The 26,949-nt window shown below is 35.5% G+C and overlaps 2 protein-coding genes across 7 annotated transcripts; both read left to right on the top strand.

Annotated features, from left to right (window-relative positions):
• Positions 1–1,191: 1,191 nt before the first annotated feature.
• LOC125858403 (uncharacterized) lies at positions 1,192–11,326 on the top strand. 6 transcript variants are annotated; one of them, XM_049538167.1, is made up of 13 exons: positions 1,192–1,327; positions 3,085–3,244; positions 3,402–3,526; positions 4,351–4,515; positions 5,316–5,537; positions 5,708–5,785; positions 6,536–6,876; positions 6,953–7,063; positions 7,145–7,632; positions 8,578–8,746; positions 10,211–10,450; positions 10,559–10,693; positions 10,855–11,326. In XM_049538167.1, exons 3-13 carry the CDS (start codon positions 3,421–3,423, stop codon positions 10,984–10,986), a joined length of 2,187 nt encoding a protein of 728 aa, XP_049394124.1. In that variant the 5' UTR covers positions 1,192–1,327; positions 3,085–3,244; positions 3,402–3,420; the 3' UTR covers positions 10,987–11,326. The 6 variants fall into 6 exon arrangements, with proteins under 6 accessions (XP_049394124.1, XP_049394123.1, XP_049394122.1 ...); XM_049538166.1 differs by having other exon boundaries at positions 5,301–5,537; positions 6,539–6,876; XM_049538165.1 differs by having other exon boundaries at positions 5,301–5,537.
• A 2,444-nt stretch (positions 11,327–13,770) lies between these two features.
• LOC125858531 (zinc finger protein BRUTUS-like) lies at positions 13,771–26,175 on the top strand. The gene is made up of 14 exons (XM_049538333.1): positions 13,771–14,261; positions 15,562–15,771; positions 18,642–18,836; positions 18,941–19,305; positions 20,487–20,715; positions 21,002–21,170; positions 21,262–22,455; positions 22,582–22,753; positions 22,857–23,075; positions 23,146–23,283; positions 24,301–24,535; positions 24,646–24,705; positions 25,174–25,245; positions 25,753–26,175. Exons 1-14 carry the CDS (start codon positions 13,956–13,958, stop codon positions 25,885–25,887), a joined length of 3,699 nt encoding a protein of 1,232 aa, XP_049394290.1. The 5' UTR covers positions 13,771–13,955; the 3' UTR covers positions 25,888–26,175.
• Positions 26,176–26,949: the final 774 nt, after the last annotated feature.

Below are 26,949 nucleotides of genomic sequence, written 5' to 3'. Positions count from 1 at the left end.
CTCTCTTGCTATTCTTCCATTGTTGTTGCTCTTCTTCTTCTTCTTCTTCATCATCATCATCATCTTCTTCTGGTTCTTGTTCATCATCTTCTTTTTCTTCTGTTGTNGTATTCTTAAAAAGATTAGAAGTTTTGAAAATGTTAATTCAGTCCCAATTAACTTAATCTAATAATTAAATGTCTTTGACTTATTTTTGGTCAAAATAGTCACCAAAATTTAAATAAAGACTTGAGTGATACCTTTTGTTCAATTTTCTCATGTATCCTATAGAACTCGGGTAAGCAGACACTCTCAAAACTACTTTGTAATTAGAAGAATTAAACTCTGCAATATCAACAATGTAGACCATCAAATGATATCTGATCATATAATGGGTACATCCAGTGACGTAGACAGAAATTTTATGAAGGGGGTCTAAAATTTGAATAGTAATTTAAAAAAAAAACGATAAATTATAGAGATTGTATTTTTAATAATATTGTGATATAATTTGGGTAAATGAGTCTCCTATTTATAAAGAAAGAAAAATGTATTAAAAATTAAGAAAATCTTATTCCACAAAGGAAAAAAGTATTAAAATATAAGGAAATCTTATTCCACAAGGAAAATGTATTTAAAATTTAAGGATTTGTTTTTCAATTAAAACTTTTTTCCAAAAGGAAAATATATTAAAATTTAAGAAAATTTTATCCACAAAGGAAAAAGGTATTAAAATATCAAGAAGGCAAAATAATTACAGAAAAATGAAAATGCTCATGTTGGGAATCAAACTGGGGCACCGAGGGGTTTGCAACAACTCTAGCCATCTCCACTACGGGTTACTTTATTATTTTAGAGTGTCCAAAATACCATACATACCAATATAAATCAAAACTTTACATGTATATATAGTATAATTTATGGACGAAGAGTGTCCAATTGGACACCCTTGGGACAAGGTGGCTCCGCCCCTGGGTACATCCCGAAACAATATATCCTTACCAGCATGAAATTAATATTTACTCGTAAAAGTACTATACCATTTAATTGATGATAGTGTATAATAAAACCATACATTTACATCATATTTTAACATTATATAATTACCTCCCCCAAACCACCCAAAAAAAAAAATTGCTTCATTAAACCGTGTCATATTTTAACATTATATAATTACCGCAGTATTTAGGAGATTTCCCGAATGATGAGAAGAAGAAGAAGAAAGGCATAAATAAAACAGAAAAATAAAGGAAGCCAGAAAGTCTTTTTACGGGGGAATTATCGCTGAATCACTTCTCAATACTGTTTCTTCCGATTCTGCGACTGTTCTTCGCCGGAGTTGACGGCAGTAAGCTTACGATTCGAAATTGTTTATCCTCCGTTCTCACTGCCTTGCCATTCATCTTGCACAAACCCTTATTTGATGTCTTTCTTTAAAATTAAGTAATTTTGGACTGTCCATTTATGTATGTTTCTTGATAATTATTTGTTACGCAGTTTGGTTTCTTGTTGTTAATTTGAACCTCAACCACATTGATATGATATATTAGTCGTACAGATTGTGTTTTCTTGATATTCAAGTATATTTAACTTTGTAATTTACTTGAAAATAAATGTGTGAGATAATTATGTCTTTTGTGACTCTCTTAGATCTTGTATTGGCTAGATAAGAGTTTACAATTTCACAAAATAAACGGTTTAACTTCTTAATTTTGTGAAGTTTAACTTTTAATGTAATTCCTTAACTTGAGATATATAACTACTTGTCCATTTATGTGTGTTTCTTGCTAATTCTTTGTTTCACAGTTTGTCTTCTTGTATTCAATTTGAACCACAACTGCATTGATATGGTATATTAGTCGTACTCCTGCATTGTGTTTTCTTGGAATTTCTTGATATTCAAGTATATTAACTTTTTTTCATTTACTTGAAAATAGATACATGTGAGATAATTATATTTTTTGTGACTCTCTTAGATCGTGTATTGGCTAGATAAGATTTACGATTTCACAAAATAAACGTTTTAACTCCTTAATTTTGTGAAGTTTAACTATTACTATAATTCCTTAACTCGAGATCAAGTTGACACTAGTACCAACTAAATCCAGTAATATTTTCCAGCCACTACATAAATTCGTTACTCACTCTGTTCCCTTTTAGTTGCCAGAATAAGGTTTTGCACAACCCTTAAGAAAAAAATTAAGTAGGAGTGTTATTTGACTAATATATCCTTTATTAATTATTTAATCTTTGTCTATTTATGTGCCACTTACTTCTAGAATAATTATGCTAAGGAATTACAATTAGTCAACGGATATTCGATTCACCTATTCCGACGTGACTCTTAGGTTTTATTTGGTATGACAACAAATGTTTTCTGGAAAACAAGTCATTTTTTTGGTGCTTTGGTTGCTGGATTTTTCTTATGAAAGCAGTAATTTGCTCATTTTGAGTGGAAGTCATTTTTCTTTTCACAACCATTTCAACTCTTAACTTCATGTCACTGCTCCAAATGACATTTAGATATTATTATCAATCTTTCATACTAAAAAAGTTCATCAATACTCTATCCAATTTGTTAACATTGAAATATTTTCTGTTTACTAATCATATACAGCAAAATATTTTTCAGGAAGTAACTTATTTTCGAGAAGTTTTTTTCCGACATACTAAACACGTAGGGTTTCATGTTTCTAGTGTGCTACTGGCCAATGGGTGTAATACATTTGTAACTACTAAGGTGATGAACTAGCTGGATTCTACTCTGTTGGGGGCTCAAAATTAACTCTAAACTTGACGGTCTTCCATGGAATTGAAACAAATAGTAGAAGGAGACAAGTCATATAGACATCTATATACATACACGAGGATAAACTCTGAACTGAAATACATAGCTTGTGTATGACATTGTTCCTCCACGTCATATCTGCAAAGAATTTTCTTGGAACTCATAATTCTTTTATCTTCCTTTCAAGAGCTTGTTTCAAGGGATTGAAAGGCTGAGCCATATAACATATAACCTGTTGTGAGCAGAGATAAGATAAAATTTATGAATACACTTAATTTAAACTTTTTTCTGATCCAGTAGCTTCTTTGATTGGACAGGAAACTTTAAATCTTCTTCCCCCACGCTCAACACATTCACAGAAGATGTTCCTGTCTTCTGTGTGTATTTTATGAATTTTCTACACAGATTGGGACAAGATTTCCTGGTCCGTAAATCCGTTGGAGAAGATGTTTTCCAAATGAGATCATCAACGTCAAGGTAAATTACATTCATATTCAACTTTATTTCAGCATGACAAAGGAAAACTGTGTTTTGTTTTACTGTTGGAATTGCTGAGCTTACATATTACGTTGCACCTTTGGTAATCTGGGTTTGATTTATCAAGAGAGTAACCATTCAAGTACATGATTTTTAGGCATAGCTGAAAGTTCACGATGCCTCGTAAGGTAAATTATGGAGTTAAGTACAAGGAAGATTTTGATGACTATGAAGATTACGGTTATGAATATGATGATGGGTATGATTGTGCAGAGGAAAATGGTGAGTACCTCAGTTCTTTCTAGGGAGCTTGTTAGATTTTCATGCTTAAGATCTTGAGGCAGCACAATCCCATTCTATCTCCCCTCAAGCCCTTAACAAACAAGAATAGCAAAAGACACTAATCATACTGAGATCACTTCTTTGTAATGCTGGCTTACCTTTGTTGATGTCATGTTTGAATAAAAGTATTATATGTACTTCCAAACTCGTTTCTGGAAGCTAATTAAAATTCATGGTATTGTCCATTAAATTGAAATGACTTGCTGTATTGTGTTATTTTTCTCTAACTGTTACAACAATCATTAATGTGTAATCATTCCATTGTTGCCTGTTTCTTGAAGTAGGTTGGTGGAGAACATTTAGTTGTTGTGTGTGGCTCTTCTCTATACTACTCACTGGGAATCCTTGAAGGATAAAAATACTTAACAACTTACTCAAATCTATTTCCAGGCTTAAACATATGATCTGATTAACTTCTTGGAGGACTCCCTAAAATTTACAGTGTTACACTCTCTGTGTCTCAATTTTTGTCTCCCATGCTAGAACATCCAAAGCTTTTGGTACTCTTCTACAGATAATGATATCCTATGCAACTTCATGACCATTTAAATTGAGGTCCTTAATGTCATGTTTACCGCTCTACACTAAGTTTACAACTAGTACTATTACATGAAAGAACACAGGAAATACCAATGAGATTTCTTCTTTGCGTAGTTAAATGTTTATGGTTGATTACCATGATCGAAGATCCTGAAAATAGCAAACCCCGTAAATGCTAAGAGAACTTTGAAGAACTCAATATGCTTTTTAACAATTTGCTGCAGGTGTGCCGCCAGAAACAAGGTCAAAACAGGAGTCGGTTAAGTCTGGGGTTTGGCATTGTCCTATTTGCACATTTGATAATGAAGATACCATGAATGCATGTGATATATGTGGAGTCCTTCGTAATCCATTGGTCAAAAAATGTGTCAGCAGTAAAGAAAGTGCAGGTTAGCAACTCTGGAACCTGTCCTCAGGGTCTAATATGTGCGTCTCTGTGAAATTTGTTTCTATGCTTAACATTCTTATGGACAGATTGGTTACTGTATTTTCCATCCCCATTAAACATGAGAAAACAATTATTATTTTTTTGGGGGCGGAGGGGCAGGAAGAGGGAGCTGTTTTTCTGTTTCCTTGGTAGTCCATTGGTTGCAATTCTCCTTGATGTTGTCTCATGCTTTACATATTGCTAGCTTGTCTGCTGGTATATATATGTTCTCTGTGTAATTTATTACTACCCTATAGCATTCTTGTGAATACTAGCAGTATGGACCAGGGAAATAGAGAACACGACAACACATTTTTTGTGAGGGTTTGGGAAGACGAACTGTTTCCTTGTGTTTGGTCGCATTCTCCTTGATTTTATTTGATGTTAGTCTCTGAAATTTGTCATTGCCATCTAGCAGACTAGCACACATGTGAAGTTGTGAACTTCTTTGCTTACTTGCACTATGGACCAAAGCGTATTACAGAACACGAGAAAACATTTCTTTGGGGGTGGGAGATGGAATTGTTTCATGGGTAGTCCATCTCTAATGTTATATTTCATGCTTTATTTACTTACTACAATATAATGCTTATTTGAAGGTTTTGGGCATTTCTTCGTTCTTGGTCTGCCTATTTTAAAGGTCATTAGGTTGTATGGACAAACTACCTTTTTTACATAATTATATATAGGTCTTATCTGTTCTGCTTGTTGTTTCATGTGTGGTCTGCTTGCTGCTTCATAGAGTAGATGGTTCCTGTGCAGTTGGTGGCATATGTAAAGATTGTGGAGCATCTGTAATGGCCGAGTCTCTATTTCCATCACTGCTGCTTCAGAAAGCAAAAAATGTTATAAACTTTGAAGCACAGAATTACTCTTTTAAGACCGAAGATTGCTTTAACTTCTACAAGCCTGGAAATATATGTGGACAGTTTCATGATTTACACAGAACTTTTTGCTCTCAAAGCCATTGCAAGATTGATATAGGTCTGCACATGTTCAAGCACAGGCCGGTGTATAGACATATGCATTCCTTTTTTTCCCTCCCCTTTGCTTGAAAAATTGTGTTTGTTGCATTATGGTACTTCTATCTCTGTTCAGTATTTGACCATCTTTGCTTTTAATTCATTTCCTCACATATGCTAATGATGGTGCAGTACCTTTCAAGTTTGACTCCCCATCTCCAGACGATTTAGTACTGAGTGGAATAGCACCATCCAAATTACGTCCCAAAGGTACTCTATTCATGCTTTTGATTCTACTTTTACACTTATTTTGTGTCCTATTTCCTTAAGGTGGTTCTTAGTTAGGGCAATAGCACTTCTAGCATTTAAGTCCGTGGAGTCAATGGGGGAGGTTGCACTCACGTTGGTTAACTGCAAAAATAAATGAGAAATTGGAAAGAAAAAACTTGCAATCAGTGAATCTTAATGCATCAACCATTCTTGCATTGGCCTAATTGACGAAGATGGAGCTTGGAAATAGTCAATGAAGGGTCACTACAAGTGCCCTCCTCATCGGAAAGATATATCACTATTTTTTGAGATTTATGTGAGAGAGCATAGATGTCTGGGTGTTCCCTTTGAAACACTGGACAGTAAGTGAATCATGTTCTTACAATAATTATAATAATTTACTGCTCCTTACTTTTTTTCTCCACCATAATCTTCTTATTCTTCTCCTTGGAAGAGTGAGTAAATACATGGCATTTTCAGTTTTTTTCTAGTGGTTTGCCAAGTAATAGCTTAAATTTCTTGTTAAATTAATATAAGTCTTAAATCTCATTTGGATACCGTGATATTGTTAATTTAGTGTTTTAATGAAATTTCTGTTTTTCTTTTCTTTTGCCCTGTTTAACTTAGGTTAGGGTTCGCGAATACCCTTTTCTAGGGTTGTATTGAACACTCAGTCGTGTAACTGTTTTCTTTTGTTTTATATATTTTTTCATTTTGGAGAGTTTGACATCTTTTATTTGCCTTGTTCAGCAGCTGATACTGACAAGATCATACAGTTAGATATCCCATCAAATAACAAGGAACTGAGTACAGAAGTTAAAAAGGAATTGGCTGCTGAAGGGCATCCAAGCTCTTCAACCTCATTAGCAAAAGTTAAACACTATGATCTGAAGGATAGTGGTTCTGCTTTGAAAACTAGGGGAAATAATGGCCTAACAAGCAATTTGAACGATATATCTATGTCATCAAAGCCTCACAGTGTGGATACAGGAAAGAGTGACAGTGCAGCATCAAGCTCAAAGAATAAGCCTCAGAAAATTGTACAGCCTCCTCAAACAGAAGACAACTTCAACCAGCTAAATCTTGCAATTGTAAGTCCTTTGTTTACATTCTCTTGATTTAGTGTATATTACACTGCTTTTAGTCACAATTTTTCCCAATATGTAGGTTGGCCATGTGGATTCTGGAAAGTCAACACTGTCAGGAAGGTTGCTGCACCTATTGGGGCGGATATCCCATAAGGAAATGCACAAATATGAAAAAGAGGCTAAGCAGCAAGTGATTATTCTCATCCTTTTTGTGTAAGACACAATCAAATGTTTACGAGTTTGTTGACAAGTCTGTTGTCTATTCAATCAGGGAAAAGGGTCGTTTGCTTATGCCTGGGCATTGGATGAGAGTGCTGAAGAAAGAGAAAGGGGAATAACTATGACAGTGGGTGTTGCCTACTTTAACACAAAGTGTTACCGTGTTGTTCTGCTTGATTCCCCAGGCCACAGGGACTTTGTCCCAAATATGATATCAGGGGCTACACAAGCAGATGCAGCAATTCTTGTAATTGATGCTTCAGTAGGTGCATTTGAAGCAGGTATTGATGCTACTGGAGGTCAGACGAGGGAGCATGCACAACTTATCAAAAGCTTTGGGGTGGATCAGATTATAATTGCAGTTAACAAAATGGATGCAGTGGGATATTCCAAAGAACGATTTGATGCAATTAAGAAACAATTAGGCACATTTCTCCGTGCTTGTAAGTTTAAAGATTCTTCAGTAGCATGGATTCCCTTAAGTGCCATGGAAAACCAAAATTTGGTGACAGGTCCATCAGAATCACGGTTGTTGTCCTGGTTAGCCTACTAACCAACATCCTCTTCTTCTTTTTTTCCTTCCTGTTTTTTGTGTCATGGGTTTGTGGGTTTAAGAAAGCATAAACTTACTTGTATATTTAATTCTAGTCACATCTCTTAACTTTATCACATAACAAAGAGTTCTTAAAACAATAGGTGGCTGGAATTTAAAATAGCGAAAGTCTTCTTAGATATCAATAACTTAAAGGTCTACTTTACTTGTTAAGATGAAGATTGTGCCATTGAGTTGAATTTTATGAGCAATTGTGGTTTACAATGTAAATGGAAGTGAGTATTGGACCTCTAAAACCAACACACCCATAAGATGAATGTTGTAGATATACATAGATAAGAGATGGCATATTCAACAAATAACACAAGAGCAAACATAGAGAACAAAATGATAGAATGTGGCCTGAGATTATTCACCATATCCTACATAAAACTCCATGTGCAGAAGTTAATAGGTAGGACAAGGTGATTGAAGATGATTAAAGGGGATGGAGGCAGACTTAAAATTATAATGAGAGAATGTCTTATAAAACCTAGAGTCTCTAGAATCAGTGTAGATTTAGCTAAAAATAATAGATCCATTTAGGTGATACCAACTAGTTTAGATCAAGGCTTAGTAGTTGTAGTATGCTCACATTAGATTAGTTTTTTTCAGGAGCATTTGTTTTAGTTAGAAAACTTTATCCCATATATGAAGCTCCTAATCTGCTTTAAAAAACTAATTAGTATTGAAATGAAATGGACTTGAATAGAGCAGAATGGAAATGGAGGATTCAAGTGTCTGAATCCAATTAATTTGGGACTGAGGTTTAGTTGTTTAATATCAGCTTATCAAAAATCCTTAGTTGGGTTAACACAAATTACTGGAGGTACCTTTTTGTCTTGATTCTTGACAAACTCATGAAGTAAGAACATGGCTTCGAAAACTTGCAGGTTTCGAGGTCCTTGCCTATTGGATGCAATAGACTCTCTCCAACCTCCTCAAAGAGACTACTCGAAGCCATTTTTATTGCCTATATGTGATGTTGTTAGAGCACAGTCTCAAGGACAAGTGACAATATGTGGTAAGTTGGAGAGGGGAGCTCTTCAAACTGGAAATAAGGTACTGGAGACTACTACAATATTCCTTTCTTGTACCCTTTCTTCCTCTATGTAACACATGCTTGGGGGGGTCATGTTCTTACTTAATGGTTTATGCCATCATAAACATAAAACATTAACCTTTATCCAGATTAGTGTCAGAAAGAGGAAGTTTAACATAAATAATCCTTTTTCCAAACTAAATAACAAAAAAGATGCAGCTTTTTAGAAAATTTCCAAAACAGATTAAAAGGTATTTATGAGTAACATTTTTAGTATTAATTTATTCCAAAATTCCAATGGGTAAAAACTAAGGGCTGACGGAGAACGGTGAAAGCTTCGTAGCTCAGGTTACAACATATATTTAAATGTGCCAGTAACGTTACTATAAACCCGCTTATTTTTTTTTAAAAAAAAAACAAAAGGATAGTAGAAGTTTAAAGTTCCTATGCGACAAACGTGTATAGGCCCTATTGTCTGTAGGACTTTTTAAAGTCATTAATGCGTTTTTTATGAGTCACATTAATAGAGCAAACATATCTCTTACAACTGGAGAACTGTCTTAAACCACAGAATCACTTGAATCCTACAAAAGAGACCGAAAGGTTTTGGGATAGATCAAAACACTGCCAGAAACCTTCATTGTGGTTGATCTTCATTCTTCTATATATTTTCTCACTTTTTAGCCGAGAAGGATGTTGGTTTGTGCACTTGGATGGTCTTCTGCTAAAATTTGTGAAAAGTTTGAAAAACATCAGTTGCTATTTCTGAGATTTAGATATCTATAATATCAGAATCATCTTTCTTTGTGTACCGTTGATTGTATTCGTTATATATAAATAGTTGAACGGTTTGTCTCAACTTTGTTGTTGTTGGTGTTTAAGTTTTTTTAACCGAAATCATTTCTGGTTTGATATCTGATCTCTTTTGGCTGGTTCTGTTGCAGTAGTATCTGTGAGTTTGTTTTGTTGTTTTTCTTAATTTATGATGACTCAGCTGGAGAAAGGCTCTGAACATTTGATATCTGCATGAAGTCTTGAGAGATAATTTAGAGAAATAGAAAGCCCTAGGTACTTTTCGAAAAAGCTGAGCCAAGATTATTGACACTATATGTATTTTTTACAAACAATAGTATGGGGCCATAAGATTTCATCGACACTATCCTTGAAAATTGGGGAGAAGTATGGAAAGAATAAAACATGTCTACCACACATGAATAAGCAACATTTTAGAGGAAGAACTGTGCAGTATAGAAAGATGCTTGAAGAGGAACACAGGAAAATAGAGTTAGGAAGAGATTAAGTGGTGGAAGAAAGGAAATTTTTTGCTGATCATAATGAAATAAAGAGTAGGAAAAATGTTCCATTTAGCAAAGAGCAAACTGCAGCTGCGAAACTTCTGAAATCTACTTTGTTGGCAGTGTAGTTCCATTATATTTGACAGACTAATACCTATGCATTTAACACCAAATTGTGAACATGGCCAGGTTTTAGTTATGCCATTCAGAGATGTGGCAACAGTGCGTTCTTTGGAACGTGATTCTCAGGTTTATAACGCTGCAAAAGCTGGAGACAGTGTCACTATCAATCTACAGGGTATTGATGCAAATCACGTGATGGCGGGAGGTGTCTTGTGCCACCCTGAATTCCCTGTTCCAGTTGCAAATCATTTGGAACTGAAGGTCCTCATCCTGGACAATGGCATTCCAATTTTAATTGGTTCTCAGGTACCATCCATTAATCGATCGTTCTAGTGAAAATTTCAGAAATATCCGTGTTCCATGTCTTATGTATAGTTAATGGTTATAGAGCACTTAATATCTTGAACTATGCAGTTGGAATTTCTTGTACACCACGCTAAGGAAGCTGCAAGAGTTGTGAGGATTTTGTCATTGCTTGATCCAAAGACCGGAAAGGAGACCAAAAAATCACCTCGATGTCTTCTGGCAAAGCAGAATGCTATGATTGAGGTTTTTGACAAAAGCAACTGTCATGTTTCATGTTTATTTTTGTGTATTTCTTTTTCTTTGGTGGGCGGATGCATGCAATATGCTTCTGCCGTCCATGTGAAGGTTGAAAAGTGTCTTGTTAAAGATAACTCATTTCGATAAGCTTATTTGTGATGGCTTAGGTGGTTTTGCAAGGAATGGTTTGCATTGACGAGCATTCTAACTGTAAAGCTCTTGGAAGGGTGTCTCTCCGATCATCAGGAAGAACTGTCGCTCTTGGTCTGGTGACCCGAGTTATAGGGAAGCAGGAGTAAAGAATTTTTCAGTAGTGGAATGAGAATCATGGCATGGCCAGAACACAGCAGCAAAAGTATTTGTTAAGGATCTGTAGCTTGTATGAGAGACATGGACAGCAAAAGCTGCCCAAATTTATCATCTTCTGTAAAGTGACTGGTATCCTCTTTCTATTTCTCAGGGAAAAGTGGGAATCTATGGTGGGGCTAGTAATACTTTTACATGTACGTTACATTTTTATTCCGATATGATTCTTTTTCTTGTTCTTTAGTATAACTCTAATTTTATTATGTATTTCTGTACTATTAACTCGAAAAAGTGCAGGCACATAGGTCGTGAAATGGACAGCTTTGATTCTTTCTTTCTAATTAGGTGCACAAGTATGATATGAGATATTAACAAGTATCAATATTTAAAAGCGTGTATTTCGAATGGCTAGCTTTGTTTAAACTGAGTTGGTAGTTGATTCTATTCCCTTCCACACTCTCTGCACAAGCTATTTGCGTGCCATATATAATAATAATAATAATACTATTAATAATCACCACCCAACTTTTTTAACCAAAAAAAAGAGAGAAAAAGAAGAATATTGCTTGTCCTTTAACAATGAAGTCTATTATTAGTAATACTTAAAGTTGACTTGTATCAATTTTCTATATTGACTATTATTATATTATAGTAGTTTATATGAGTAGGTTTTTTTTTTTTTAAAGAAAAGTAATTTATCAGTTCCGTATTTCACCAGTTATTAACCCATTTTCCAGACATTCATTGAATAGTTTGTAAATACAAATTTCTGTGGAATCCTTGCCGCTTACTTATATTTTTTTTAAAAATATTCGAAAGCTATTGCTGTTTGGTCAGAGGAATTCTTAACTTATGGTTGGGATAATTACCTAAGGATAAACTTTATACCATAATTAACAAACTATTTATTTCATATAAACAGTGGGATTGATAATTTTGATTATAATTCTAAGATGGTTTCATTTTGAATTAAATGATCTAATGTAATTTTATATTGGTATGAACATGCCAATTAAGTTCTTAAAATCAAACAAACCAAATAAATTACGGAAAAGGGTCAAAATTGCCCCCGAACTATATGAAATAGACCATTTATACCTTTAGTTACATTTTGGGATAAAAAATGCCCCTGCTGTTATCCTAAGAGACCACAAATACCCTCAAGAGTTAACACCCCAAATTTTTGTTGACGTGGCAAGCCACGTGGGACTAATCCTTCCACCTAAGCGTTGCCAACTAGGATTCACTACAAAAGTACTAGACCTTTAGCGGCAACAACAGTCGCCAGAAAAATCCAGAAAATCGTCACTAAAAGTTATTAACATTAAATTCTAATTTTGTGTTTTTTTCTTCATTGTTTTTAAAAAATCAAATATGATATTGATTAAGTAGGAGTTTGAAGACACTATATGTTTTATATGTCATATATAAATGTATAAAATGTAAAATGATGCATTATATATATATAGTAGGAGATTTGAATCGAGAAGTAATTCTGATTATTTTTCATAATAATATTGGATGTTTTTAATATGGATATTGCAAGTTATTTATTTTAGAAAATTAGGTCGCAATCGAAAATTAGTTATCATATTTTTTTGTTGAAAAAATAGATTTTACTAGCAAATGGCTGTTGGAGCCTTAGTCGCCACTAAAAATCACTCATAACCTTTAGTGGCAATGTTTTGGGATTTTGTGGCGACTTTGTCGCCACTAAAAGTCAAGTTTTTTTTGTAGTGAATCTTAGTTGGCAATGCTTAGGTGGAGGGATTAATCCCATGTGGCTTGCCATGTCACTAAAAAATTGGGGTGTTAATTCTTGAGGATATTTGTGGTCTCCTGGGATAATTGCGGGGGTATTTTTGATCCCAAAATGTAATGGAGGATATAAGTGGTCTATTTCGCATAGTTCAGGAGCAATTTTAACCCTTTTCTCAATAAATTAACAACAAATTGCTCACACAATGACCTCACTGATGACTCACCTATGTAAAATGAAATACAGTCGAAGGATTTAAGATAATGCAATAATCAGTGCAATTTTTTTTTAAAAAAAAGAGTCAAAACTTGTTCAAGTTTATCTCCCAACTAAAATTTGACTAGAGAAAAAAAAGGTTAAATTCCCAACGAAGAAAGTAATGAGCAATCAATTCTGAAAATCTCATCCATTAACCACTTATTTCCTTCCTCATCCACACACACATCTTTCTTACACTTTTGTCTTTATTTGATGAAATCACTCTTTCTGATTATGTGGGTAGAATCCAAGTGACTGTCACTAAACGACAAATTCGTCCCTACTTACTTTTCTTTACCTTTAATTAATCAGTTTTAGATGTTAATTTTCCAAACAAAGTAAAAACATAGTATTATTGCTGAAAATACTTTTTTCTTTTCTAATATAAAGTTTTATAATGTAAATATCATTTAGTGGAACTTTAATTTGTTTGAGATTTAAATTTTAAAATTGAAAATGAAGAGTGTTTAACATCTGAATAATTTTTTACTATTCGTGTTTTAAGGTATAAAAAAGAAGATAATCCAATGTGGCACATGGGGTCCAGGTCAAAGTATGAAGAAAAGTATTCCACCAGTTCTAATCCATAACTAGGAATCCCTTATTATGTGTAAAAAATATTCATGATTTGATAATTAAAAAGTAGTTATGTGTATCTAAATTGAGAAAGAAAAAGAAAAAGAGAAAAAGGTTACGTATTATGTGCACACGTATGACTGACTAGTCACATAAAGACATTTCTGGCGGAGTCTTTGAATGCAAATTTCTCTAATACAAAAACTACGTGTTGCAAAATTTCTGAATTCACACACAGAGAGGAAAACTGTGTGTGTTTTTGTCTGCAGACGTGAAGGATAAAAACAGAAAGGAGAAAGTGCCAATTCTATTTTGAGTATTCAGAATTGTTGAAAATTTTGGAGAAATTAGGGCTAGAAGCGGTGGAGAATGGCGACTCAAGGGAGAGAGGGAGGTGGAGGAGTAGCGGTTTTATGTGGCGGAGGAGTCAATGCGGTGGATTCCTCTGCATCGTCTTCTAATGGAGTTTTGGAAAAGGAGACTAGTGGTGGTAAGCAGGAGTCTCCAATTCTGTTTTTTCTTTTTTTTCATAAGGCAATTCGGCTGGAGCTTGATGCACTTCACCGTTCGGCGTTAGCGTATGCTACTGGACAATTGGAAGATATACAGCCTTTGCTAAAGCGGTACCGTTTTCTTAGATCAGTTTACAAGCACCATTGTCATGCTGAAGATGAGGTAACAAAACAACTTTTGAATGCTTCAGTTTCACTAGCAGATTGTTTTTGTGTCTTAACATTGTTGTATCAAGTGGCATTGGCTTATCTGTATATGGAATTGCCAATCAAGCCATTCTATTAAGTTACTAAATTTTTTTTCCCAACATTATGCTGCTTCTTGTTGCCATTGAATTTTTAGTGATCTTCCCTATTTACCTGTTGTTTAGCTGTGTGATCCTTCTTATGAATAGTGATTTGTGTACATGTTTTCTGTTAATGTCTGTTCTGTTTTTTATTGGGGCAAACACTCTGAAGTCTGATCCTAATCAATCAATACTTCTCATCTCTAATTTCTTGGCACTTCTTCTGACGGTGTTAGTTTCATTTTTTTCCTTTTTGGAGCAATCTAGTTTTATAGATAATGCTAAATAGGTTGTTCCTTGTTTGGTGAGGACAAGAGTCCTCAACAAGCCTTGTAGACTGCTCATACATGAAAGTAATCCCTTTATCAGGCCACGATGGGGATTAGAATACAAATTACATTCTTCTTCTACTGCAGATTAAGGATGGACATCTTGTTGAGATAGAGAAACTCTGTTTAAACATTGTATGCTTTGATGGTCTAATGGTTAAAATGGCGGTCCTCAGTGCTATTGCCAATTGACGTACATGACATGTTTGTATTTCCATTTGGTAGTGTGTTTATTCTCTTTCTTATATTAAATGATAATGGATTTGGGGTTAATGGTGAAGACCTTAAGTTTAGATCTGCAGAGACCACCGATATTACGCTCACCCTATACAATTTAATTGCCGAAGTATTTCAGTCTGGTCATTTGTGTATTCTTTGTTTAATAAGCTTGGATACCTTCTAAAAGAAGTTGCGGAAGTTATAGAAAGTTAGAGGATAGAGAGAATAGAGACTAGAAAGGTGCAACATGGAAGACAATACCTCTTGTGCATTTTTGGATGATTTGGCTAGAAAAATATTGAATGACTTTTGAAGGAGCAGGAAGAACAACATAAAAATGTCGAAGGAGGCCTTTCGCTTGAACGGTGTTTTTGGTGTAATCATTCCATTTTGTATAGACAGTTGGATGATTTTCTGGATACTGAATGCCTTACTTCTTGTAGAAGTTAAACCATCTTGGTGTAACATGCAATGAAATCCTTTTGGATTATAAGAAAAAGTACGTGGATGATTGACTTTTTTTTTGTTATGCGTGATAAAGTGACATGTTTCCTAGTTGGGTCTACTTTGTAAATGTCTCCTTGTCATGCCTTTGATAGAGATGATAACATGATTATAACAATTGCAGGTGATCTTTCCAGCTCTTGATATACGTGTGAAGAATGTAGCGCCAACATACTCCTTAGAGCACCAAGGTGAAAATGATCTTTTTGATCACCTTTTTGAGATCTTAAATTCTGAGAAGCAGAATTGCGAAAGATTTCCACGAGAGCTAGCATCTTGTACTGGGGCATTGCAAACTTCTGTTAGTCAGCACATGTCAAAAGAGGAAGAACAGGTATTCTTGTAGGAGACACTGCTTAAGTTTCATGTTCAAGGATTCCACATGTTAATATACCATCTCAGTTGTCAGTTTTTACAGTCTCTATTAATCCAAAAATTGTATGTTCTTATGTGAGCGATGTTACATCATTTTTATTCTTCTCCTAGTATGCGATTTTTTCCATGTCCTACTTTATATGAGCCATGAGATTACTACCATAGAGAAGGGAAAACCAACTTTCAGAGCCTTCAGAGGTGTTGCGGCTGGTGTAGTGCTGGTATTTCGGATACTCGACCTATTTCTGCAGCAGTTAAATAGGATTGGTCACCTAAATATGGAATCAAGTGGATCATCAACACAATGGCACAATTCATTTTTCAAATGAGTTGAAGTTGGGGTAACTCGTGTGCAACTGTACCAATTATACACTTGTCTATTGTTATTTTTTTCCTTGGAGTCTATAAAAGTAAGTTGAAGTTGAAAAAACATTCATTGGATATTCCATATGGTACAAATGTAGTGCTCCTACTCTCGAATTTGACCAATAAAGGAGTACCCTAATTTTTGTTATACTTGCATGATATTTGTTGAGATTTCTAGAAGATCTCGTGCTATTACCTCTTCATTATGAGCTTCTTGATATCTTTGAATATTTTTATTTATAAAGAATTTAATTAAGACATTCATAGAAAATTTTTATTATTTCACAAGTAGTAGACCAAAAGTAAAGAATCTACAACATAATATGATTATCTATGAACAATACCCATTCTTCGGTACAAACTGGAACTTCATTACAAGAATAACAACACACCCAGTGAAATCCCACAAGTGGGTTCTACGGAGGGTAGGGTGTACCCAATCTTACCCCAACCTCGTGGAGGTAGAGAGGATGTTTCCAAAAGACACTCAACTCAAGTGCAACAAGTCAAAGTAATTATGAACAGTATTATCAAAAGCGAAAAACGCAAAAAACCACTAAGGTTCATTGGGGCTTTAAGTGCAAAGCGCAAATAAAGTATGGGCTTTATTGAGAAAAAGGTGCAAATGGAGAAAACATACACAAGGAAAAGTATGTCTTAGAGCCTTGATGATGACAGTGAAGCGCACATAAAGCGAGGTGAAGCGTTCAAAACGTTTTGAGCCTCACTTTATGGCTTAAGCGTGCTTTAATGTGGTAACTAAAACACAAAAGACAACATATGGTAACAACTATCAAAAGCAGAAACTGCATGTATACGACTAATACTACGACACTTCCAAGCTCCCACCCAGCCTAATCCCACCGAAAAGCAGGACAAAGCTCAACTACTTACAAGAAGGGTTGGTTTTGCCTAGAGTATATATGTGTCTAGATATAACCTGTCGGTGTAACCTGGCCTATCAATGGTTTGGTTATTACATATATATATATCAAGTTTTGTAGTCCTCATTGGGTAAATTTGGAAATTCAATTCTTTAGTGATGTGACGTCGCCACACATCTCAATTGATGCTAACCATTCCTACTTTGGCCTTTGTAATTTGATAAAGAAATAAATCTTGGGTCTAACTCAATCCCAAAGTTAGCTCATAAGAGAAGATTGCCTAAGACCATTTAAGGAAATAAAATGACCTTATCCAACCAATGTGGGATACTCAACACTCCCCCTGATGCCTTATCCGACCAATATGGTATACTCAACATTCCTGCTCACACCTTATCCGACCGATGTGGGATACTCAACACTCTCCTCACGCCCATGACTGGACATTTGGAGTGTGAACAATATAAGATGGGGGATGAATATCGAAAACGATGAATTGGGATGAACCTGACTCCTTGAGAAAGAAATGGATTGGCCTAACTCAATCCCAAAAGTTAACTCATGGGGGAGTGATTTCCCATAACCATATAAGGAGACCAAATGACCCTTTCCACGGATGTGGGATACTCAACATAATTGGTGTGACCTGGTAGTAACTTTGTATGAATCTCTTCTCGTCACTTATTACGTTACCTTTTAGTTAATACTCCCGTCGTTTTCTTTTGTTGTATTAGATGATTCTATAAGATGAAAAAAATAAATTTTGCAAAAACTCATGTCACTTGAAATTATGAATGACATTTAAACTTAATAAGCGAAATAAATTTATTTCTATCTATAACTAAGAAATTACATGCTTACAAATTTATAACGAGGCCAACATTTTTTATTTATGATCTTCATCAAATTGTAATTATTACATATTTTAAATCATGTTATTTTATAAAATATCAAATCGCTTGTGTCCTTTTGATATCTTCTAATTCTCGAGTCAAACTCTCTTCCTCATAAATAATATTTTATTTGAAATTTTCCAGTTATGTGATTAAGAACTTATCAACAAGACATGTTTAACGTGTCATTAGAGTATATTAATTATAAAGAAAAATAGTATTATACATCTTTAATTAAAATCGTTACTTTTATATCTTGAGTTTGAAGCCTGCGTATCATGGAACTTATATATACGCACACACACATAAGAGATAATTCAAGTTTTGTAGTTCTCACAGGGATAAATACGGAATTTGAATTCTTTGGTGATGTGAAGTTGCCACAATGGCAGTTGATGTTGTCCTTTTCTTGCATATTCCCTTTTTTTCCCTCACTCTTTTTCTTAAGACCATTCCCACTTGAGCCTTTGTGTAATTGGTGTGACCGGATAGTAACTTTGTATGGATCTCTTCTTGTATCTTATTACATTACATTTTAGTGAATACTCCCTTAAAATAATAGTCACTTTAGCTCAAAAAAATTATTCCGAAAGTCCTACGTGATGTCAGTATTGATCTCACAAAATCCAATTGCTTTGAGAATCCATACGATTTACATGTTTATTGACTACAAATATTTCTGACAGGTGTTCCCTTTGCTCACTGAGAAATTCTCAATGGATGAGCAGGCATCACTTGTTTGGCAGTTCCTTTGTAGCATTCCTGTGAATATGATGAAAAAGTTCCTTCCCTGGCTTTCATCCTCTATATCTCCTGATGAGCACAAGGATATGCAGAAGTGCTTGTCTATGATTATTCCGAAAGAGAAGCTTCTCCAACAGGTTTTTTAACTTCTAGATGCTAACCACTTCTCTCTCTCTCTCTGTTTGCCTTTTCTATTTTCTCCTCTTAAATTGTGTTGCTTGCTGTGCTTCTTTTCTTGAAGGTAATTTTCTCCTGGATGGAAGATGGAAAGTGTGTCACTGCAGTTGGTGGGCATGATATTGATGCTGACCCTCCATGCTCTGTGGATTTTAACTCTGTCACTGAAACTTGTGCGCCAGGAAACGAGAAGTGTGTGTGTGAATCTTCCAGCCCTGGGAAAAGAAAATTCAGGCTAAAGGGTGATACCTTTGATACTGATTCTGGAAATCCAATTGATGAAGTATTGCATTGGCATAATGCTATTAAGAGAGAGTTAGATGAAATAGCAGCAGAGGCTAGAAGAATTGAGTTGGCGGGAGAATTATCTAGTTTGACAGCTTTTTATGCGAGACTTCAGTTTATAGCTCAAGTCTGCATATTTCACAGGTATTGGTCTATAAAAATTCTTATCTCATTATTTGATAGATCGAAATTCGTCAAATCTTATGACACTACAGTTTCATTGAAGATACTATGTATACCATGCTGTCGTTTCTATTTTGATCTCCGTTCAAATAAAAGAGCATAAAGACATAATTGATGAGTTTTCTTGTCCTGTCATGATTGATTTTTATTTCATCAAATTCTATGATGCCTCACTTATTGTTTATGGCTGAAAATTTAGAGCTTTTGGGAAAGAAAAGAAATTGCCTGTTGTCTATAAAGCCATACATTTTGCTTGTGCATAATGGGTAAAGTTGATGGTTGATACGTCACTCAACAGTCTTAAAGGGTTTTGATGTTGAGCTCAAACCACCCTTTGGATCTTTTCTGTATTGTATGCTAATGAGGGACAAGAACATTGCTGATTTCTACAACTCCAATAACAGTTTGTTAAGTATTACAGATCTTTACTCTCTTTAAAAACAAAAAAAAATAAAGGAAAAAGAAACTGCTCAAGTTCGAGTTGGAAAAACCAAAAATTACATATATAAGGTGGTTGCAAGGACTGGTAAAGTAATACCTTTAGGGGTCGTTTGGTATGCTGGACAAGCATAGATAGTCCTGGATAAAAATTTAGTACTGCCTTATCCCTTATTTGGTTACTAATCCTGGGATAAGTATTCCAGGATTAGTAATTAGTATCTGGATAATTTATCAGGATTAGTTATCCCGGGATAAAACAATGAAAATTATAAAAATACCCCTAAGGTCTCTCAAACCCTTTTTCTACTAAAGAATGTGGAGGGTATTTTTGTAAACTAACAACTTCTTCTTATAAATTATGTAATGCATGTTATCTTTAATACAATAAACCAAATAGTCAATAAGAAATAATACCAGGATAACTTAGCCAACATAACTTGTTTTCAAACCAAATGACCCTTAGTCTTTAATCTTTTGAAGAAGTTCAGGCAGCTAATCTTGCTTGTGGTTTGACATTTTGGAGCTTTGTCTAACAATTCAAATTATATATCCTGCACTATTGATGAATGAGCCTAATGTTAGAAACTGTAATATGAGCAATTTACTAATGCTGATGATTGAATTTTGCATATCCACAACAAACCAGTTTTTTCTTCCTGTCTTGAACATAAACTTTACTCTTTAGATTTACCTTATGGCAGCATTGCAGAGGACAAGGTCATATTTCCTGCTGTAGATGGAGGGCTCTCCTTCTTCCAAGAGCATGCTGAGGAAGAAATTCAATTTAATGAGCTACGTTCCCTGATCGAGAGCATTCAAAGCACAGAAGTCAATTCCGCCTCAGCTGCTGAATTTTTCTCCAAATTATATTCTCAGGCTGACTTAATTATTGAGACAATTAAACAACACTTTCACAATGAAGAAGTTCAGGTAGGGTTCATTATAAATTTATTTTTTTCTTGCTGAAATTATTTAGTTATTATGTGTCTAATTGTATATTTACATGACCATATGTGAATAAAATTGGCAGGCAATAATTCCCAAAAATATGAACTTGCTCTGTAGGTTCAATAACCTCCAGAGTCTGCTTATTCCATAAATTCCATCTGAACTCGCATCTACTTTCTACATAATCTTGTAGCTATTGCTTGCCTTCTCTCCATGTCTGCAAAATATGCTTCAGAGCTAAATGATGTCCGTATTGTCCTTCATATAGGTTCTTCCTCTTGCTCGAAAGCATTTTACCCGGGACAGACAGAGGAAACTTTTGTTCCAAAGTTTGTGTTTAATGCCATTGAAGTTGATGGAACGAGTCTTACCCTGGCTAGTGGGAGCACTGTCTGAAGATGAAGCCAGAAATTTCTTAAAGAACTTGCAGCTAGCAGGTATTGCTGAATAGTTATGTTGCTAGAACAGTTGGTATGCCAAGAGCTTTGTTTTTTTCCTGAATTATGTGATTGAATTCTGCTCTTGCAGCTTCAGAAGGTGATACTGCTTTGGTGACCCTATTATCTGGCTGGGCATGTAAAGGACGTACAGATGGTGTATGTTTGTCTTCTAGTGTCACTGGTTGCTGCGCTGTTAAAAGGTTTGCTGACATTGAAGAATATTATGCTGGAGCACCTTGTCCATGCTTTCTCTCTGTCCATTCTGATGATTCTAAGAGGCCATTCAAAAGAAACCTTACTTCTCTTTGCACAAAAGATGATACATTGGACTTGTCCAAGGGTGTAAATGCTTGTAATATATCTTGCAATGATCAGTCATGTCGTGTCCCAGGATTGGGGGTTAGTGATAATAATCTAGTACTAACTACTATATCCACACCAAAATCTCTTCGTTCGTTGACCTTCAGCTCTGCTGCTCCTTCTCTTGAGTCAAGCCTCTTTATCTGGGAGACAGATTGTACCTCTTCTCAACCCAACCATAAAGTGCATCCCATTGACACCATATTCAAATTTCATAAGGCGATACAAAAAGATTTGGAGTATCTTGATGTTGAATCTGGTAAGCTTAGTGACTGTCCTGAGACTTTTCTTCGGCAGTTCATTGGAAGATTCCGGTTGCTTTGGGGTTTGTACAGAGCCCACAGTAATGCCGAGGATGAGATAGTTTTCCCTGAACTTGAATCTAAAGAAGCACTCCACAATGTGTCTCATTCCTATATGTTGGACCATAAGCAGGAGGAGAAGCTGTTTGAAGACATATCATCTGCCCTCACTAATCTTTCGGAACTTCACAAAGGGTTGAAGGAGTCTGGGAGGAGTATTCTTGAGTCTACTGGCCTGTATGATAGGGATTGCAAAAGAAAATACAATGAGCTTGCCACAAAGGTTCAAGGAATGTGTAAATCAATCAGAGTTAGCCTGGATCAGCATATATTCAGAGAAGAACATGAGCTGTGGCCACTATTTGGCAAGCATTTCTCTATGGAGGAACAAGACATAATTGTTGGTCGTATAATTGGAAGCACAGGGGCTGAAGTACTTCAGTCAATGCTGCCTTGGGTAACTTCTGCTCTTACTCAGGATGAGCAGAATAAGATGATGGACACATTAAAGCAGGCTACAAGAAACACCATGTTCAGTGAATGGCTCAACGAATGTTGGAGACGAAATCCAGAAGTATCTTCGCAGCCTGAAGCCTTGCAAAATAGCTATACAAACAGAGGTTATTGCTATGACATTAATTATTTCATTGCATATACTGCTCTTGGATTTGCAGTTTAGTGCTTAATTTATGGCTTGACCGTTTATTGCATCTAATGGAGGTAACAACTGTTCCTTGATAAGACAGGTGTTGATTCACATGAAGGCTTGGATCAGAGTGACCATATGTTCAAACCCGGTTGGAAAGACATTTTCCGTATGAATCAAACAGAACTTGAGTCGGAGATTAGAAAAGTTCACTGGGATTCAACTCTTGATCCAAGGAGGAAATCTTATTTAATTCAAAATCTGATGACCAGGTTTGTCTGGGTGCTTCCTTTTGCTATTATTATGTATTGCATCTTGAACTGTAGATAAATAGAGATAGTAAACCTCAGCTTGGTCATTTTTCCATGTACTCAGCCGTTGGATAGCCTCTCAGCAGAAATCACAAGCATCAACAGAAGAAATCTCACGTTGTGAAGATGTTGTTGGGTGTTCACCGTCTTTTCGAGATACGGAGAAGCAGATTTTTGGATGTGAACACTACAAAAGAAACTGCAAACTTCTTGCAGCTTGCTGTGGAAAATTGTTTGCATGCAGATTCTGCCATGATGAAGTGAGCGACCATTCAATGGACAGGTAAACTTTAGCTAGAAATGCTTGAGCTTGTAGTTGGGTTCTTTTTATCTCAAGTTTATTCTTTTTCTAGGAAAGCGACACTAGAGATGATGTGCATGCGTTGCTTAAAAGTTCAACCAATTAGACCCAGCTGCACGACACCATCATGCAATGGATTTTCCATGGCAAAATACTATTGCAGTATATGCAAGTTCTTTGACGACGAGAGGTAGACGAGTCCACTCAGATTTTTATTTTAGAGTTTTGCATAAATGTGTTGCTTAAAGCCTACTTCACGGGTTTATCCTTTGGAGTGCATCTTTTAAGTATACCTCAATTAGCAGAGGAAGAATTGCATGATCTGTTTTTGTCATCTAATGACCTTGGAAGTATCGTAGTTCTTGACAATATCACCTGGTTGTAGGTTTAGCTCTTACATAGGTCATTAAAGGATCGTTTGGTTGGAGGGACTAGGAAAAATAATTCATGCATAGCTAGTGCAGCTTTTGGTTGGCCGTATAAGAAGAAGTCCTAACTAATGCATAATACCAGCATTAAGTTATGTTAGAATTTACGTATTGTTTTGTGTGTGATAGATATGGAATAAGAGTATGTGTATTAGCAGAGGCGAACCCAGGTTTTGAAGACTTCGGGTGCACCAATATAAGCTCTAAGCTAAACTTAAAATAAAAAAAATAAAATAGGTAATAGCTAGGTTCGAACCTGGGTCTTGTAGGTGACATCACTAGCTTATACCAATTACACAAGGGCACTTTTATGTTATTTATGGGTGTACTGTTAATTTTTCTAGTTTCTTAAGATAGATATCATATATACACATGATTTTTTTCGAAGTTAACGGGTGCACGTGCACCCTTACTGAACCATGTTGGTCTGCCTCTGTGTATTAGCAATATGCGGGTAAAGTACTTGCATATAAAAATGTAAGTAGTACTCCCTGTAACATTCCATGTATTATTATTTAATGCATAGACTTACTATAGTATTCACCGTATAACAGTCCCTTCATTTTTATTCTTGGCATAAACAATCTCTGTATTATAATCCCAACAACGACTAATATTTGAACCGACCCACCCATAACAACATGTTCACTATTTCTCTGGAGCCAGGAATGGGATTGACAATGAAAACAAATAGGATTGACACATCCTCTATTTCTCTGGAAAACTGATGTATGAGAGCAGCCAGTTTTCTTCTACTGAATAATTCTCTTGTGTATCAGGCCGATATATCACTGTCCTTCTTGCAACCTTTGTCGTGTTGGACACGGTCTTGGAATTGATTTTTATCATTGCATGAAATGCAATTGTTGTCTGGGAAAAGGTTTGGTTGATCACAAGTGTTTGGAGAAGGCGTTAGAAACAAATTGTCCCATTTGCTGTGAGTTTTTGTTTACTTCCAGTGCAACAGTTAGACCTCTGCCTTGTGGGCATTACATGCACTCGGCTTGCTTTCAGGTGAAAATTCAAATCACATTATATAGTATGCATACGCTCTGACTTCTAAAGACTTTTGGGAACTAATTCACTTTAAGTTTGGTTAAGTTTAATCATGCTCTCTCTGCCAGGCATATGCTTCCAGTAACTACATTTGCCCGATATGCAGCAAATCCATGGGTAATATGGCGGTAAGAGAATTTTCTAGTGATCTCCTTCTATAATATTCTTTTTAGGTTGCACTATGTGACTAAAATGTTTATCGTTGCTGCCTCCAAGCACGATCGCTGGCAAAGTGAGGAGTACGTGCATGTTAAAGTGTGAAGTTTTGTGTTCTTTGTTGTTGAGTGTTAGGTAGTCTGAGGTTTTGTGATCACTTTTTGAAAGTATCATACAGCAGCTATGAAGAGTGTCCATTTTTTTTGAAAATTCAATCATTTTCTTTTGATTTGTGGGTCGTGCCTCTCCTCGCTACATCTTTTTTCTCCTTTTTGTGTTCTTGATTTTCCTGGGAGGGGGGCAGTCTTTGAGGGTTGGTTGGATGGGTTCTATTTGCTGAGCTGTTGTAATTCATAAAATTGTCCTTGAAGGTGTAATTAGTGCGAAGGACGTCTGAGAGAATTGGATATTTTAACAGTAATTGACATTTTGCCTGCCAGGTTTATTTTGGAATGCTCGATGCTCTGCTGGCTAATGAGGTTCTTCCAGAGGAGTACCGGAATCATTGGCAGGTTTGCCTTCTTAATTAACTTTTCCATTTCACATTTTCTTTCAAGTTCTTGGACTTGCATTAACATATTTGGTAAGGTTTTCAATTTGTCGATGGGATGGAGAACATGTATAGTATGATTCTGCGGTCACGTTGGTGGGATGAAAAAACATATATAGCATGATTATTTGGTTGTCTTCTTGAGTAATTTCTTTTGTTTGCTCCATAAAACTTCAAGAAGTCTAGAAGGAGCAGAAGAGATGGCAACCAGAAGAGTGATTTTGTTTTGTGAGTTGTTGTTGCCACAAGGTGACATTGTTGTTATGAGCTGTCTCGAGTCTCAACATCAATAATGTACTTATTGGGAAAAAAAGTTCTACTCGGTACTTAATTTTGATGATCTGTTTGGTAGTTGTTCTAACTTCTAATAATAGCAAATACTATATAATTTGGTGCTAGGTGATGATACTTATGTGATGAACCCGTATTTTCCTTAAATCATCCATCTAATATGACATTTCATATACAGGATATTCTTTGCAATGATTGTGAACAGAAATGTCGAACGCCCTTCCATTGGTTGTATCACAAGTGTGGGTTCTGCGGATCTTACAACACCAGAGTCATTACACTGCCCACAACAGATTCTGACTGCCCTACCTGAAATGACCGAGGAGTTAGGATTCTCTACTCTGTTCAATGAGATTTTGAACCTGTAAATAATGTAAAGACGGGTAAGCGCCTCCCAACCCCCCCCCCCCCCTCTAGTGTCAGTAAACTCTATACTATGCAAAAAAAAAGTACAAGTAGTTCTTCTAAAATGTACAGACGGCTAAGCTCCCCCCCCCCGGCTCTAGTGTCAATAGACTCTGTACTATGTAAAAGTAGTCTTCTAAACAAATATGTTTATTGAGATATTAAAAGCTCATATGGTGCAAGCTAATTTGGATTTAGTACCAACTTAAGCTCAGAAGTGACAAGTTTTGACAGAAAATTCATAGGGGTCTTATGGAGCTTGAGAGCCTATAATACATAATGTTAAGCTTACAAAAAAACTAATGTTAACTACAACTGTATTGTGGCATTGCTTCTGTGAGCTTTCATAAGTCAAAGTATTTTAGTAGCCTATAAGTTTATGGGAACCTTAATTTGTTGTTAGTAGCATATAGTGAAAGAGGGGGCAATGCTACTAATGATGTGGAATCCTCCGTTTATCAAAAAGTAAAAAATGTCACTTTACTAGTTTTCTTTCTTCATCATTACTACTTTGCTAAGACAAAGGCATATTCAATTTCATAATGAAAGACAGTTGAATTTTCTTGAGACGACTAAAAAAATGAAAACATATGAAGTCTAAAAGTGTGGCCAAATGCAACATGACTATCATAAAGGAAAAGAAATATGCCACCGAAGGTTTGGGGAATGCTAAAAATCTTTTCGTCCTACCAGGTATGATCTAGTGATCCCGATTTCCATTGGTCGTTTTCAAAGGACCCACCAAATTTCAGGTGAATTGGAGTTTGCAATTAATTTTAGAAAAATTAGCAAATATGTCAAATAATTCATTGATAAATATTAAAACGTCAAAATAAATATTGTTAGCCAGGATGAACGTGGAAACTATTGATGCATAAGCTGTCTCTGATTGAATCATAAAGAAGAAGTTTAGGCTAAACGGAGTCTTCAATAAATTTACAAAAAGCAACTATTAATACACATGAAAAAA

This window comes from Solanum stenotomum, chromosome 3 (genome assembly GCF_019186545.1).
Source record: "Solanum stenotomum isolate F172 chromosome 3, ASM1918654v1, whole genome shotgun sequence".
NCBI lineage: Eukaryota > Viridiplantae > Streptophyta > Magnoliopsida > Solanales > Solanaceae > Solanum > Solanum stenotomum.
This window is presented reverse-complemented; position numbering and strand designations above follow the sequence as displayed.